This window comes from Bombus pyrosoma, linkage group LG5 (genome assembly GCF_014825855.1).
Source record: "Bombus pyrosoma isolate SC7728 linkage group LG5, ASM1482585v1, whole genome shotgun sequence".
Taxonomy (NCBI): domain Eukaryota; kingdom Metazoa; phylum Arthropoda; class Insecta; order Hymenoptera; family Apidae; genus Bombus; species Bombus pyrosoma.
In genome coordinates, this window is record NC_057774.1 from 2,941,875 (window position 1) to 2,957,306 (window position 15,432).

Consider the following 15,432-nt stretch of genomic DNA (forward strand, 5'->3'; position numbering starts at 1 on the left):
TGAAATCTACCTATAAAAGTCTCAGAAACTAGATATATCCATGCACCATTCAATTTCCAAACAATCCTGATGCACTTCCTGGATATTCGAAATACACGTTGTGTTAAAATAAAGCCAACGTGTTACCGCAAAATATCAGCTGGATGCATGTAATGATGTCAAAACGATCAGAGAAACTCCAGTCCCTTGGTCGCATTTTCAAGATTCTCGTGGAAACGAAGAAGAGAACGGAGGGAGCGAGACAACGAAGCAGTTCGATCCACAAATTATGCAGAGTTAGACGTCTTCTAAAATAACAAACCGCGTGTAGCCTTATTTTCATTCCAGGCCGATAACTCGCCCTCTCGCGTGCTCTTTCGGATTTCGGTGAGAGTCGGTCGCGGGTCCATCCGGCGTTGCCGCGACGGAACGTTACGACCATCTAAATCGGGAACTCGCGAAACAACAAACTATTCCCATCCCGATTTGAAGACCGAAATTTTATCCGCGGTACTCGTGAACGGCCGGTGAATGGCATCACGGCTGCCTGATGCTCCGAGGAGGTCGGAACGACGCACAAACAAAAGAACCAACAAGGAACAAATCAGGGAACAAGGGGAGAGACGAGAAACGCAGAAGAATCAAGTTTTAGCGGAAAGCTTCAGCGGACGATGAAAAAAAAAGGGGATCTCTCTATTTTCTCTGGCGTCTTCTCCGACAGAAACCGCCCGCCAAAAATTCCTCCAGTAGTTTCGACTCGAGAAAAGCTCGACACCAGGGTACCTTTGATGCCTCCGGTAGCGTCTACCAGCTGAATTTCATCCTTTATTCTCGGAACAACTTCCGTGATCCAGCATGGTCGAGATCAAAGGCGACTCTATCGGTGGACTATGATGGTACACACAGTGAAACCGTGGATCGTTCGTTTTGCGATTCTATCAGGTTTTAGAACGATTCCGTTTTGCCTCTGCTTCCAACCTCCTGCTACTCCTTCCCACTTTTTGCCCGCTGCCGTTGGCTGCTGGCTGCTCTTCCTATTTCTCCTCCGTGTCCGACGAGGACCTTACCTCTCTACTTCAGGAGAACAGGTGGGTCGCACGAGGTCAGACATTTACCGTCCGAGAAGAAGGTAAGAGAGGAGACCGGTAGATGCAAAGAAGGTTGAGTACCTCGCACGAAGAAGGCCTCGTGGCACGACTCTGCGCGAGGTATGCCATACGTACCGTCTTTTTCGACTGGTCGACGCCGCGGGAGGAAAAGAGAGAGGAGAGAGGGAGGGACGTGCGCCGACGACGAACAGGGAGTAGGATACGCGCGGACAGAGAGAAAGAGAACGTCGACGACCGGGGAACCAGAAGGGAGTCCTGCATATGCAGGGAGCGAAAAAGGAGGAAGAGAAATATAGGGAGACGGTTAGACGAGGAGAAACAAGAAAATGAAGTTGAAGAAGAGGGAGAAAAGGAGCCGATGGAAAGAGGGGCCACGCGAAGAGAAAGAGAAGCGAACGTTTATCCGAGATTCCGCGCGCAACAAGATTCTACGGAGGACCGTTCGATGTGCGAACGATACGTCGTGACGCACCCCCGCGAATCTCGCTTCGAGAAATATCAGTTCAGATTTCAGATACGAAGAAACTTTGAAGGTTTGTTAGTACTTCATGCTTGTCTGAAATTTTCGACGGGGGATGTTTTTGGGATTAAATAACGTCGAAGACGATAGGCGTCGTCTGTTATAGTAAAAAGATGTAATCCTACATTCTTGGTGTGGTGTTTAAATATACCTTGATCTTTCATTTGCCGTAATGTTTAGGAATACTGGGAAAAACGAGGTAACGAATACTTTATTATCATTTTGCAAAATTATTTCAAGGCGACTGGAATTTAGAGCAGAGGCCGATATGATAGCTCTTCAAGGGTGAATTGAGTGATAACTTTACAATCGTTCTCCGACCTTGTTAACGTCGAGGAGTTCATACGCGATGCATAAACATTTTAAATATCTTCCTAGTTAGAGCTTGGTCATCGACTTCGGTTTGTACAAAAGTTTTAGCCTATCAAACAGTATATTAATTATTATAACTTTGAATTATCTTTTTGAAGACAAATACTTCTATAATCTGTCACAAGTACGATTCGATATCGTAAAACAAGCAACGAAACAACTACTAAAAATGTTCTAAGAGCTGAATCTTCAATCAATCCCACCGACTGCACCTACATTTCACACGATATCGATTTAACTCGCAAAAGATTCATATCTCGAAGAACGAACGCGTATCTCTCTAATCCATTCTCTATCTGTAGGATCCATCCGCTTTCGCGAGCGAGTACGGGCCGGGCCGGGCCGGTTGGTTCCCTTTGAATTTCGAGAGGGATCCCGCTAAAAAGGCAAAGTCCGGTGACACGAGAGCGGCAGGGGCCCTTTTCGAAAGTCGATGTTTTTCTCTCGTGGTCGGGAAGGCTGGAGGCGCGTTGCTCAACCTTTCCTCGTCAGTAACACCGTGCACGGTGCGGCATGGTGTCTGGTCACCGGCGAGTGGCGTGGCGCGGCGTCCGCGCCAAGCTCTTCTTTTTTCGCCGGACTTGTGCAAGATCTGCCCTCTCCTTTTCTCTCCAGGTCGATCCACCCGTTTTATCCACCAGCCGAATCCGGCTATCTCTTTCTTTCTTTCTTGCACCGATCTTTCCTCTCCGTCTCTTGCACTCTACGACCATGCACCAAGCCAGTTCGTTCGTTCGTTCGTTCGTCCGTTCCTTGCAACCATATCAACGTCCGCGCGTCTGCGTCTCGACATCGACATTCACTGGCGCATGCCTCCGCTCGAATACTCGCTTCTTGAGGCCGCGAGTCTCCTCCTTTGCCCACGCGTCTTACCCTGCTCACTCGACTTACTCGCTCGCTCGCTCGCTTGAAAAGTTTGCCCCTCGCCGCACCCTTTCTCTTCGACCTTCCACTTCTCGACCGTTCGTCCTCGTGCTCGCCCGCTCCTCAATACTGTAAACAATCGGCGAAAAGAACCTTTGCCCGTATGCAAACCGTGCATCGTCCGCCCGTGACTGCGTTTTACATATCGCCGTGGTAACGGGCCGATGCGAGCTGCATTCGACCGCGGCTGCCGCGAAATCTGCCGGATCCCTGGACTCAGGAGACACATCGACGATGGAGCTACGGGAGAACGTTCGCGGTTTCTGAATATTCCGATCGGATAACTGTATACTCCGACGCACGGGACGATACGTCGCCTTGGGTTGCAGCGGAAATTCTGGCCGAATTTGTCTGCTCGTAACGGGGATGCGAGAAGGAGACACGTACCTTTTTGTCTTATCGTACCACTGTACACGTATTTTATTAGCACGTTGTTATATCGGTGTTCGATTATCTAATTTTCAAATCAGTGCAGGTAGTAACTACGATCGATCGTAATTTTCCTGTTAATATGCAAGGAAAATTATAGAGATTCCTTCTAGAATATTTCGTTTAGGTTCGAGACTGTTTGAAAGTGCGGTAGAGCTAAGTATATTTATTGGATGAAATTTTAAGATACAGAATAGGAGTTCACGTTCAGACAAGCGGATAAAGTCAACTGTAATTTATTAAATCGAGGTTCAACTAAAATTTCATTCCATAAATATTACAATTTCTAGTAAATTTCTAGCAAAATTCATGTTTAGATAACCGTATCAACAAGGATTTATTATAACTTGATTGCAATAGTAAAATTTCTACTGTACCTTTTACCGAAGTTGTTTATCCCGCAGTAAAATTCACGAGAAAATGTCTCATCCTCGATGTGTTAACGTCTGACCCGACATGGGTTAACACTTAGCTGGCAGAACGCGTAGAAATGCGCTTTACATACATATGTATGTATTGCGTTGAACGACATGTTAATCTCCCTTTATGAACAGAATGCGTATTAGTTGAGATAAATGTCGAGACGAAAATAAACACCGTTTGTTTGTTCTTGATACTATAGTCAATTCAATTTTTTCCTGAAATGTAATTTTCTAAGTACAGGTTGCAATTCGTTCCTGTAAATAACGAAACGTTTATTCAGACTGTTCTCTTCGATCGATATAATCTTAGTTTGGTATCGTAAAACAAGATCCGAAGAAAGAGACAAGGGATGATTATACGTCATATCAGTGATGCACACAAATCGAGAATACATTTTTATACTAAGCAAATAGCTATCTGCTAAGTGAAAAGAATCTCGTTCTTGCCACGTTCGTAACAAGTTCAGGAACATGTTTTTACTTTTACTCATCGGTAACTTTAGTTCTCGTATCCATAGCAAGAAACATCGAAACATCTTAATTATTTACTTCAATAGATACTCGAGCTTTAAACTTTGTTAAGATCTATCATTGTCAATGTCGACGCGAAGATAACATTATGTTTCGTGGATAAAATGTTTATTCTTACCTCTGCCATTTAGGTAATGAAAAAATACTTAACAAATTGAGTATTTCGATGGGGAAAATTATATCAGTAAAATATCAGTAATTCAAAATATTCGACTGATTTTGTTGTACTGTCTCAGTTTGTAAACAAACTCCCGTGATTATCGCTATTTTTTTCATCATTGTACGTCTGCAGGTGTATTTCTGTTCAAAAGATGTATATTCATTCAAAACCAAATTCGTTTATAAATCATCGATAATTCGTAGTCGATATTACGTCAAGTAAAAAATATTACTCGATAAAACACCTTCAAAAATAGGTACACCTTTTACGACCAAACGTCATGCTGCAAGCATCGTGTTTTCTCGTAAAATTCCATCGTCCTCATCGAATAAAACGCGTGGATGCCGCTTGGATGGGACCTACTAAAAACCGATGGATTGTTCAGCGAGCATCGGCCATCGGCTTTTCTGTTTCTGTTTTCCCGTTCCGGTGGAATTCAGAAATTTTAACGCTCGAGTTAATAGAGGCTCCGGCGAAACGTAAAAACTTCCTTCGATCGAGACACGAGGAAGAGAAGCAATGGAGGAAGAGAGGAAAAAAGAGGGAAGGAAGAGAGGGAAAAAACGACGCAAAAGACATAGACAGTCGCGAGAGGAAGAAGAAACGGTACACACGAATGACAAGGAAGTAAATAAGTAAATAAACCAGCCGGCTTAGCGAGGAGGTGTCGCGATGTAAATAATCGTCTTCCTCGAGGATCCGAGGCGCGAAAGTGCACGTGTCTGCAAATATGCATACGGTAATATGTGCGAGCTTTTCCCAGTCTCTCTCTTTTCTTCCTTTCCACCTCTGGCCCCGCCGGTCCGGATTCTTTGATATTCTCGGACCTCTCGTACACGCGGTGCCATCTTCTCGCGCCAGCATAGGCGTTAAGTAATTTGCTTATTTCTTTTTGCTCGCCGCTAATAGCTCCTCCATACATTGGCATGGTTTTCTCGCGCATCAAATTTTTTTCGCGCCTCAACCTTTTTCACTCTTCGGGCAAGTTCCGGGGGAAATTATCCGTTTGCATGGACGTTGAAGAGATTGTCAGAGAGATTATTGCATGCGGGGTAAATGGAGGGACGAGATTGTAACGTTTCATTTTTATGGGACTTTCTGTGTTCTTGATGGTGGATGTTATTGCGGCTCTTAAGCAATATTAAGGTATTTTAACGTTATTATTTTGATATCGTTTTTTAATGAAATTTGCCTGTCCAACAAAGATATTCTTTTGAATATTCGTTTGAAAGTTATTTTTTTAATTTGACACTTTTAAGTATATATCGAATATAATGAATTCCCTTTTTCCAAAAAGGAGATTCTATTTCATCAAATTAATCCTTTCTCACAAATGTTTCTTAAAAACTCATCGAATCGTCGTTGAAAATCATCGATAAAAATCAATGTTCGTTTAGAAATTTATTTTAGCCCAACAATTTTCTAAATTACAATTACGGTCACCGAAATGTGATCGGCGTAAAATAAACAGAAAATTATAACGGACAAAGAAAGCCGATCTTATCCTGGATCGTTAATTACGGGACTAACAACTGGTTCCTGCTGACGTGTCCATTTAATGCCGTTGCTAATTAATTATATCGGATCCCTAAGAGAGAACTAGCCACGAATCCGCAGCAATGCAACGTTCTATCCGTTGCTTTGTTACGACTGGTAGAACGAGTTCCGAAAAGGATATACTTTGAGCTACCCCATGTTTCCTCTGCATTATTAATAACCACGTCTCATTAATTACGATTGACGCGCGTGTCTCTGAGAATATCACCGAAATGATCAAAATCGATTGTTCTATTTATAGATAGGATAATTATGTAAAAAGATTGACACGACGCGACTGTACAAAATTTCGAACCCTTTTAAGATGAAGCGAAAATTAAAATATTTATATATGAAGAATAATTATAGTAATAAATAAATAAACAAGAGTCTAATTGCCATTTAACAGGGTATTAACAGGGTATCAAATAAAATTAGTATAATTTCCCGTCAGGAACACGCAAGGAACCACGCGAGGTATTCCTTGGTAAAGTTTATAGCACGATCATAAAGAGGACTACTTTCGAGTCGGAATCTTAAAGCTTATTAGGCGAGCACGAGCAAATTATATTAAACTTTTTTACTTTATTTCGCACTCGATAGCCAGAAACATGTTACAAACTCAGTATCTTCAAAGGGAACTTTGAAACCATATTGTAATCGTACAAGATACCGAGGTTATTGACCAGCAGGAGTATTGCGACCTTTCCGAAAAACCGGACATCTCGCGTCAGTTCGGGTGCCACGCCGGAAGAAGGCGCGTCAAGGACGCGTGGAAGGGTGGTCGTGACGAATTTTGAACAAGCAATCAACGCGTGTCCTGAAGAAACTTGAGAGCTCGGATAGTCCGAACGGTTTAAGCATATTCTAACAGAACATGTCCTAACATTCAATGGGTATTGACATATTCTAGCATTTTATCAGCATAGACATATTCTAACATCATAATACGACCGACATAAATACATACGTTGCGCTGTACTCGTTTACATACCCGTTTTATTAAAATCCAAGTTCCTTGCTACTATTGAATTTAAAAGACGTAAAGTTCAGTTCTTCTTACCCAATCACTTTGCGACGTTTGCAACTGATAACCACAGTTATTCAGCGCACAACGTTCGTGTCCAAGTCAATGAATTATCGAAGACAGACACGTACTGTATAAATCTATACTGTGCGATTCTGCAGATCTACTCAAATGACTTATTCTCTCGTGTAATTAAGAATCGAATTATTCGATGGAAAATTAATAGCTAGCTATTAATTTTATTTTCAATCTATCCTTTTGACACAGAATTTGTATAAAATGAAATAACAAGAGATACTTTGAAGAGGGAAGAAAGAATTGGGTTGCGAAGAGTTAAAAGCACGGCCGTTCTTTTCATAGAGATATTCAGCGGAATACAATTTTAACTCTCGAGTAACTGCACTGTTTTAAATCATACGAACGGCTGCGTAGGCGTGTGAAATGAAACACCGTAAATTATGCTTAATTTATGGAGAAAAACAAATAAATTTCGTTGAAAGAGTTTGTTCGGTACGAAGTTATTACATGCTCTTTGACTTAACCGCCTATTAAACGGTTCATTCATCTGCTGTCCGCTTCTCATTTCTCCGTTTCCTCTTCATTCTTGTTTTTCTTTCCTTTTTCATGCACTCCGGCTTTTTATCGTAGCGATTAACATTACCACGATCCCATGCTATTTTTAGTCTGCTAAGAAAGTACTACAAGCAAAGAAATATTAAGGAAATCCGGATTAACATCGGCATTGTAATTCAAATAGCTTCGATGCGCTCGTCGCTGTTGGGGCAATTCGTACAGCGGTTAATAAACACACGTGCTAATAAACGATAGCGTTAAATGTTTAAAACATAACGATTGTTAAATTTTTGTAATTCTACAAACATTTTTAAATCTACGGTTTAATACAAAAATAGCGATAATCTTTTAAGTGACAGCAGAAACAGCAGATGAAAATTTGACACAAAGTTTTGTATACGCCGTTCAAGTTATTTAAAATTAGAATAAAATCTAATAATTGTACGTACAATATAAATACAAGGTAGATTATCATAAAGTAATTTGTCGTAAATACGTTGAAATGGTATAGAAATAATATCGTATTATTAAGAAAATCTTTCAGTTATTTCATGATATTTCATATTGATTAATCACATATCGGAATCGGCGATCACTTTGCACGTCGAATGACGTTTGCTGTCGAACGATGTTACGTATTACAGAGAGTAAATAAATGCATAAATAAGACAATATAATGCTTGAAAGACGAAGCGTATTTCTCTTTAACGAGCACGTGCCTCACGAACATATGCCCATTCGTGAGCCATAATGCTTATACGTATACGTAATGGCTGGCCGCGTGCATTCCTTCTTGCGTTGACCCTCATCACATATATGAATCATAAATCATAAGCATGTTATATCGCGGATTTGCAAACAGCCTCGTATTCGTCGAAGATGTCGTTGGTGCTTTACAAATTTACAGCTCTATCGAGGCGTGTCAAGTAACGTGTTGCTATATTTTCATAGACAACGGTTCAATATGATATATTTGACGAACTCGCAAATAAGAGAGGTCTCTTGTGCAGATTAGAATTCGTCAATATTTTATCGAAATCATTTCGTTAATCTTCAATATTTTCATTTATTCATAGAAATCTACATTTTATGTTATAATAATATACCATAATAATTAACAGTTTTACGAAATTGTTCTTCGTAATAACATCACGTATTTTTTTTTTTATTTTTTGTTTCCGATTATTCGATCAATAACCAGTATTCATCGATCTGATGAGTTTGAAGTTTAACTAATACGCAAATAAATAATTCTTATAAGAATACCTGGATCTGGAAATATAGAGATTCGCGGAAATCATCTGTTCCACGAATTGCACGTGTTACAAGATTCTTTTGAAAGGAAGAATAATGCAAACAATCTTGCTGAATCGTCTCAATAAACGTTTGTTCTGCTTGTTTCTCTGCGGCCGCGCGCCTGTTATTACATAATTACGTATGTACACTGTGAATGATTCGGCTTAAATGTCAAAGGCAACGAGGCACTGCGATTTATCGTATCGTTTGATACGTAATGACTAAGAAACAGAACGTAATATTATGCAACGCCTTGCACGAGGGTCATTGGTCATTCAACTTGGAGTAGCATTGACACAATGTAGGTGCTGATTGAACTACGGAAACATGCACGAACCGGCATGATTACCTTGATATCTCTTTACTGTACAAATATCTTACGAAACGTCAGGTGAAATATAGTATGATTATAGTGATGATTTAAGAACTATATCCTTTGATGCTGTCAATCCTTTTCCTTGACAACCTCTCTCGTAGTAGGTTGCAGAATTATTACTTCGAAAGCATCCTTCGATCGCGAGAAATTATATTGATAAAGCGTGCGAGGCATAATGCATATGAAGTCTTTTTTCTTATTTAAAAAAATTTGGAATATATTATACTGAGAGTAAAATATGAGAATATAATTATTTTTAGCGATGACGATAAAGATACTTGTAATTCAGACATAAATATGTTATTGTAGGCTTTTTATGAAAATTCGGGATAGATGTAAAGAGTTTCGATTGAATTTAAATAATAAGAATATTATAGAATATAGCTAAAAATAATATATATATCAAAAATGACAAATAAATATAATAATAATGAGTAATAAATTAAAAATAATAAAAACTAGATTTACGGATCATTTTTCTCTATTTTTATTGTTAGCTGTATACTGTTAACATATAGCTACGTAAATATAGCTAATATAACCTAAGAAAATATCTAAAAAGGAAAGAAGGTAATAATAAATTTCGTCGCAATAAAGTAACAATGTTATCAATAATACTATATAATAACAAAAGGACGATAATATAATTTCTACAAATGCTTTGTCCATTACGTTCGTAGGGAGCAAATGGTTGTTTTCGACATGTCCCATAACACGCGTTCCCATATATTTTTCTAATAAAGATGCAGCGTTGTATTCTCATTAATATAATGTTCTCGGTACTACAATTTGCGTAATGTGTCTTAATAAATCCAATTGCTCCCTCTAAGCAGATGTCTCTCAATGTATAACAATGTAACGCTAGCCAGCGTGTAACAGGCAATGAGATCCAGCATCGAGTAGACTTTCATATAAAAGTACGCACGTAGCCTAAGCATCGTGTCTAACAACAAGGATCACATTACGGAGCGTGAATCACTTAATATTAATCTAGTACAGCCACGTGGTACGGACAACACAGACTACAACTACACACGCGAGTGATATGATGATTGCTCCGATCGTGGCTTACACGTGCACTAGGAACCCTAGACTAGACAAAGAATTTACGTCCGCCATTTTATACGTCAGACGTCCGGCAGACAAACAAATATACCTCATACGATGCTCGAGAATAATTGATATTTATAACAGTGGTCCATGACAGATCGATGTAGACTATCATACGGTAGATCTGCACCATCTGCGTTATTGATCTTATAATGGCAATTAAATATACCGTGTATTAAATGTATTTAACACTTGTATGGTTTTGTCTAATTCATAAATTCTTTTTTCTTTTTCTCATTTTTTAACAAGCATTTAAAATTTCCTCGAAGTTCAAAGAGATATCAACTTGTGGGATTGTTGAAAATAGCAGGAAATAATCGATATTATTGAAATTGAAAATGAAAAGAAGTTGTATATTGATCGTTCTAAATTATGGATTTATTTTAAATTATTGTAAATTAAGTGATCGAACAACATTCTGAGTTCTGTTAAACGTCGACTACGTACTTTCAAATTTCTTCGTAAAATAACTGAAGCCTCTTTTTCGTAAATTGTTAGTATCGTAAATCTTCAGAATGAAGAATCCGGTTGTTTTTATATTAAATATGTACTTTAGTTTCATAAGAGTGAAACATAGATCAATATAGACTGAAGTTTGGTAAACTTTTACGTATCTGAGACTGGCTCGAAATATTTTACATCGTCGTAAATTTAAATTGTTATCGTAAATTAAATTTACGTTTTAGCGAAAGGATATTAGAGAGACACTTCACGCGAATTAAACAGCTTCGTGTCTCGGTATCAGCTACATCTACTCAAAAGTTCAAATTGCAAATTTTGAAACAATCGTGTCAGTCGACCAAATGAGTGATTTATCCGAATGTAGACGGTCGATGTACGAATTGCGTAACGTTTCATCGGGTCGCGTACGCATTGACGACTGGCAGGATGAAAAATGAGCAATACATTACACGATCCCTCCGTGAGAAGTGGGCCATTGACCCAAGTAGGTGTAACGACATATTATTGCAGTAATCGTGTCTGCGAACGAGTCACCGCACGAATCTACCGAGTGGACGAAGATAGAGCACGTCTAATTCGACGATTGAACCTGTCTCTCGTTTCTGCCTCGTCACAGTAGCTGTACTACTAGCCAGTTCCTTCCAGTGCCATTTGTTATTATGTAACGTGCACGTTCGCCGGTGATGTCTCGCGTTCGCGAAAATCAATCCACATCCGTGACTTTGCCTGCCACTCGATCTTCCGCGATGAGGTCAATCCGTTTGAGCTCTCAAGGTCTTGGTACAAGGAACGATCGTGAACTTGCGTTTCTCAGACGGTACCAGTTTAGACTTTCAGAGAAGGTTCTTTAATATAATCGAAATGTTTGTGGGACGTTTGTCAAGTTGGACTTTGACGAAACATCGCTCGATTCTACTATGCTCTTTGCTTCATTTTTGGCTGAGTCGTTTTTTCCTTACGATGGGAAATATAGGGAAGCTGGGGAAGTTTGTTTCTGTGCTAACCATTTGAGGGTCGAATCTTTTTTGATCAATGAGAAGAATCATTTTTTATGGGTCGTTGGTAATAGAAACACGTGGTTTTGTAAAAAAAGAAAAGATATATCGTATACAAATTTGAGACCAGTTTTACCGGAAACAAATATATTTATCGTTGAGTTAATTAACGTTTAAAGATTAAAACTAAAGCAAGAACGGGAAGTAAAAATTTAAGGACCATGAAGTTAATAAACAATGAAGTAACATTCGTATACGAACAGGCGATCACAGACAAGTGGAAGAGCTTAAATTCAATTCCATTGCACACTTTTTCTAGAGGGAAAAGATTTTTAACATTCGGGTTACATCATCATCCATCGAGATGAAAAAAGGAGGAACAGTTATCCAAACAAAAACGATTCTGCAGCAGACTTAATCCTTCACAAGCGCCTTTATAAAACACAAACGAGCCTCCAGACTCATCAGCATGCGTCGTATCTACAGTTTCCGTCTGAGAGATCATCAAAGAGCAAAAGGAATACGGTTCTACTCGTAAAACGAACTCGAATCAAAACCCATCGATATTAATCATTCGAAAAAATTTCCATTCGCTCGTTGAATGCGTGACAGCGCCGTTTTTTCTGTTATTTTTTTTTTTTTTTTATAGAACGCAGACTGTATTGTAATTCATTTTTCTATTTTATGAAGAACACAAATTGCACCATAGAACTCGATTTATCGAATCGAAATGTCAGTTGACGTCCAATTAACTCAACTTTTGCTGGTTGAATTTATTTGTCTGAACGTGAGCTTCTATTGTTTGAACAAAAATTAGTAGTGAAGAAAATCGGAAACCTCTTATTATTTCAACTGCAATTACATAAATTTGTTGCGCCTAGACAAGTTCCTATAAATCGAATTCTGCCGTGATATGTTTCCTTTTGCCATTTTATAAAGACAGCAGACTGTACTACGATTTCTCTCTTCCACTTCGTAAAGAATATACGATTCGCTTTAATATTTTTTCTCGAACAATGGCTAGGTATACTACGATTCGTTTTGCTGTTTTATAGAGAATACAAACTGTACAACGATTCGCTTTAATACTTTTTAGAGAACAATGATTACGCTACGATTCGTCTTGCTATTTTATAGAGAACGCAGACTGTACAACGATTCGTTGTCGCGAGGGGCAGACGTGTCTATCGGAGATGAAGTCGGGTCGACCACGTTGCGTGACCTGTACCTATCGTTGTCCCCGGAAGCGGGAGCGCGTCCGGAACCGGACACACCGTGATCGAGATCCATCGGCAACCATGTTGTGTGCCACCAACAATATCACCTATCCAAGCTGGTGTCACATCGTCAAGGACGCCTGCGCTACCGGCTTCGTCCTCGAGACGCGACACGCCGGCCCCTGCAACGCCTACGACACCTCTCCTCTCTATATCGGTAAGTCCTCGACACGCGATTACGTAGATAACACGCGCTTGCTAGTCAATGAATACTGTTGGCTGGGCCCTGTCTGTTCCAAGTAGCCTCTGTATTCAAGTAGCGAAGCTCGACGCTTCACGCCTATCCAAATACGCGACCACGATATTTGATTATTTTACGCAATACTTTTACCTTTCTTATGATTCTAGCTGGTTTTATTGGATTTGACGAGTTTTATGATTTTCAACCAGTTGTTTTTGTGGCTTTAGTAGATTTCAATAGCAAAATTCAAAGACACGATAGCGATATTTGATTATTCTACACCATACATTTACATCTTGTATAGGTTTTGTTTTATGTGTTTTTATTCGTTTGAATGAGTTTTACGGTTTTAAAAAGTTGTTTGCTGGACTTGAATGAAGTGTATGTTACATGTGTTATACACATACTCATGAGTGGTGAAAATTAGTGAATAGGTGGATTATAAAGTATGTTTGTTTCAATGAGATTGATTTATGGGTGTTTTCTGTTGATACTGACAATTGGAGATGAAATTTTTAGCATTTTTCTTTTTTTTTATTATATTTTTTATTATGAAAAATGATTGTGCGTTTTATATGCAACAAGTTCGGTACCAGATTCTAGCAACTTGCACGTCGCTTCTTGCAAATGTAACTTCACGTAGGAGAATCAGACAAATATTCTAAATACTCGTGACAGACGATAACGACGGTTTATAAATCTGAAAATCGAAATAACTTCCAATAAACCAAAATTTAACTGCTTCCTTGCTGATCGTAATTGCCCATTGAATTCAAAGTTCAGAGAACGTTCCACGTGTTTTCTGCGTTATTGCGTTATTATTTATTTTATAATAAAACGTGCAAAGTTAAACACCATCGAGAAGCAAAAAGAAAGGAAAAAGGAAGAAGGGGAGCAATAAGAAAGAGAAAAAGTTAAAATGCAGAGCGTGAACTCGTTTTTCATGGAGAGCAAGCGGAACGAGCGCAGACGGTAACAGCGTGGCGGTCGACACTTCCATTCCGATTTCATTTCGCATTTAGCAAGGGATCGCCGATGTCGAGGGGCCGCGTTTCCCATGCCGTGATAAAGCGGAATACGCGTCTGGTCATTTATCTATTTCTCTCGGAGGCGTGGGCCATTCACGAGCCGTCTGCGAAGCAAGCGATCGTCGTAATCCAGCGTGGAATTCGCCTTGTTCGAGTCGCCTCTGAGAATATACGCGCCCACACGCTCGCTTGTCTCGCCCGTTAAACACAGTCAATCGCGAAAACCCAGAGGAGAACTAGCCATGGAATTCTAGAGTTCCGTTTGCGATGCCTCGTTGCGTGTGCACTCTCGTTTCTCGCTTCCTACTGTTGCGTTGTCGCCACGCCATGGGAACCCATGGAACTAGATCGATTTTTATACAAATTTTCAACGCGTCGCATCCGCTGTCTTTTTTTATTTTCATTTAATATTTAATGCTTCACACGAGTGATTGTTTAGGCGTTTTAGAATGATTTTTTCAATGAATCTATACATATAGAGTTTTTTCAGACGCGGTGAAATTTTGACGATTAATTTTTTGAAATACTCGCGTTCAATGAGCGAAACTGTGAGTCGATCGATAGTTTGAGAGAACAGTACTTTCTGTTAGAACAGAGATTTTTCATCGTTGGCGTTTTTATAATTGTTTAGTAATGTTAAGAGTTAGATTCTTAGTCTTTTTGGAAGAATAAGGGAAAATATAATCGAAAGTTATGCGTAATTCGAGAAGATGATACAGATGAAAGATTACGAGTAAAAGATTTATTGAGAAACTTTGAGAAATATTGAATTACTTCTCTTGTCCTTTCCAACAATCTTGGAAGAGAAATTCAACGAATAATCTCGCTTCTTATTTCACAATAAAATATAAAAGTTCTGGAATTGTATTAATCGAAGAAAAAGCTGTCGATACGATTCTTTCGTTTCATTCAGTCGATAAAATGCTTTTATCGTGCGTGTACAAAATGTTTGTGTAGATGTAGAAACCTGTTGCATGCCGGACATAAACGGGAAAGTTTACGCATCAGCGTCTAGCATCCTAAATTATTCTGACTTTTATCTCAGGCACGACCCACGATTTTTCAAACCCGAGTAGAATTTATCGAACTTGTAGCATGCTCTACTTGGCACGCGTAAGTACCTAC

The 15,432-nt window shown here is 39.3% G+C and overlaps 1 protein-coding gene across 1 annotated transcript in view; it reads left to right on the forward strand.

Annotated features, from left to right (window-relative positions):
• LOC122567635 (follistatin-A) overlaps window positions 1-15,432 on the forward strand; it is a 59,931-nt gene that overhangs the window by 40,799 nt on the left and 3,700 nt on the right. Inside the window, exon 5 of the mRNA XM_043726418.1 lies at window positions 12,959-13,255. Coding sequence (XP_043582353.1) covers window positions 12,959-13,255 — 297 coding nt within the window. The remainder of the gene's footprint in view (window positions 1-12,958; window positions 13,256-15,432) is intronic.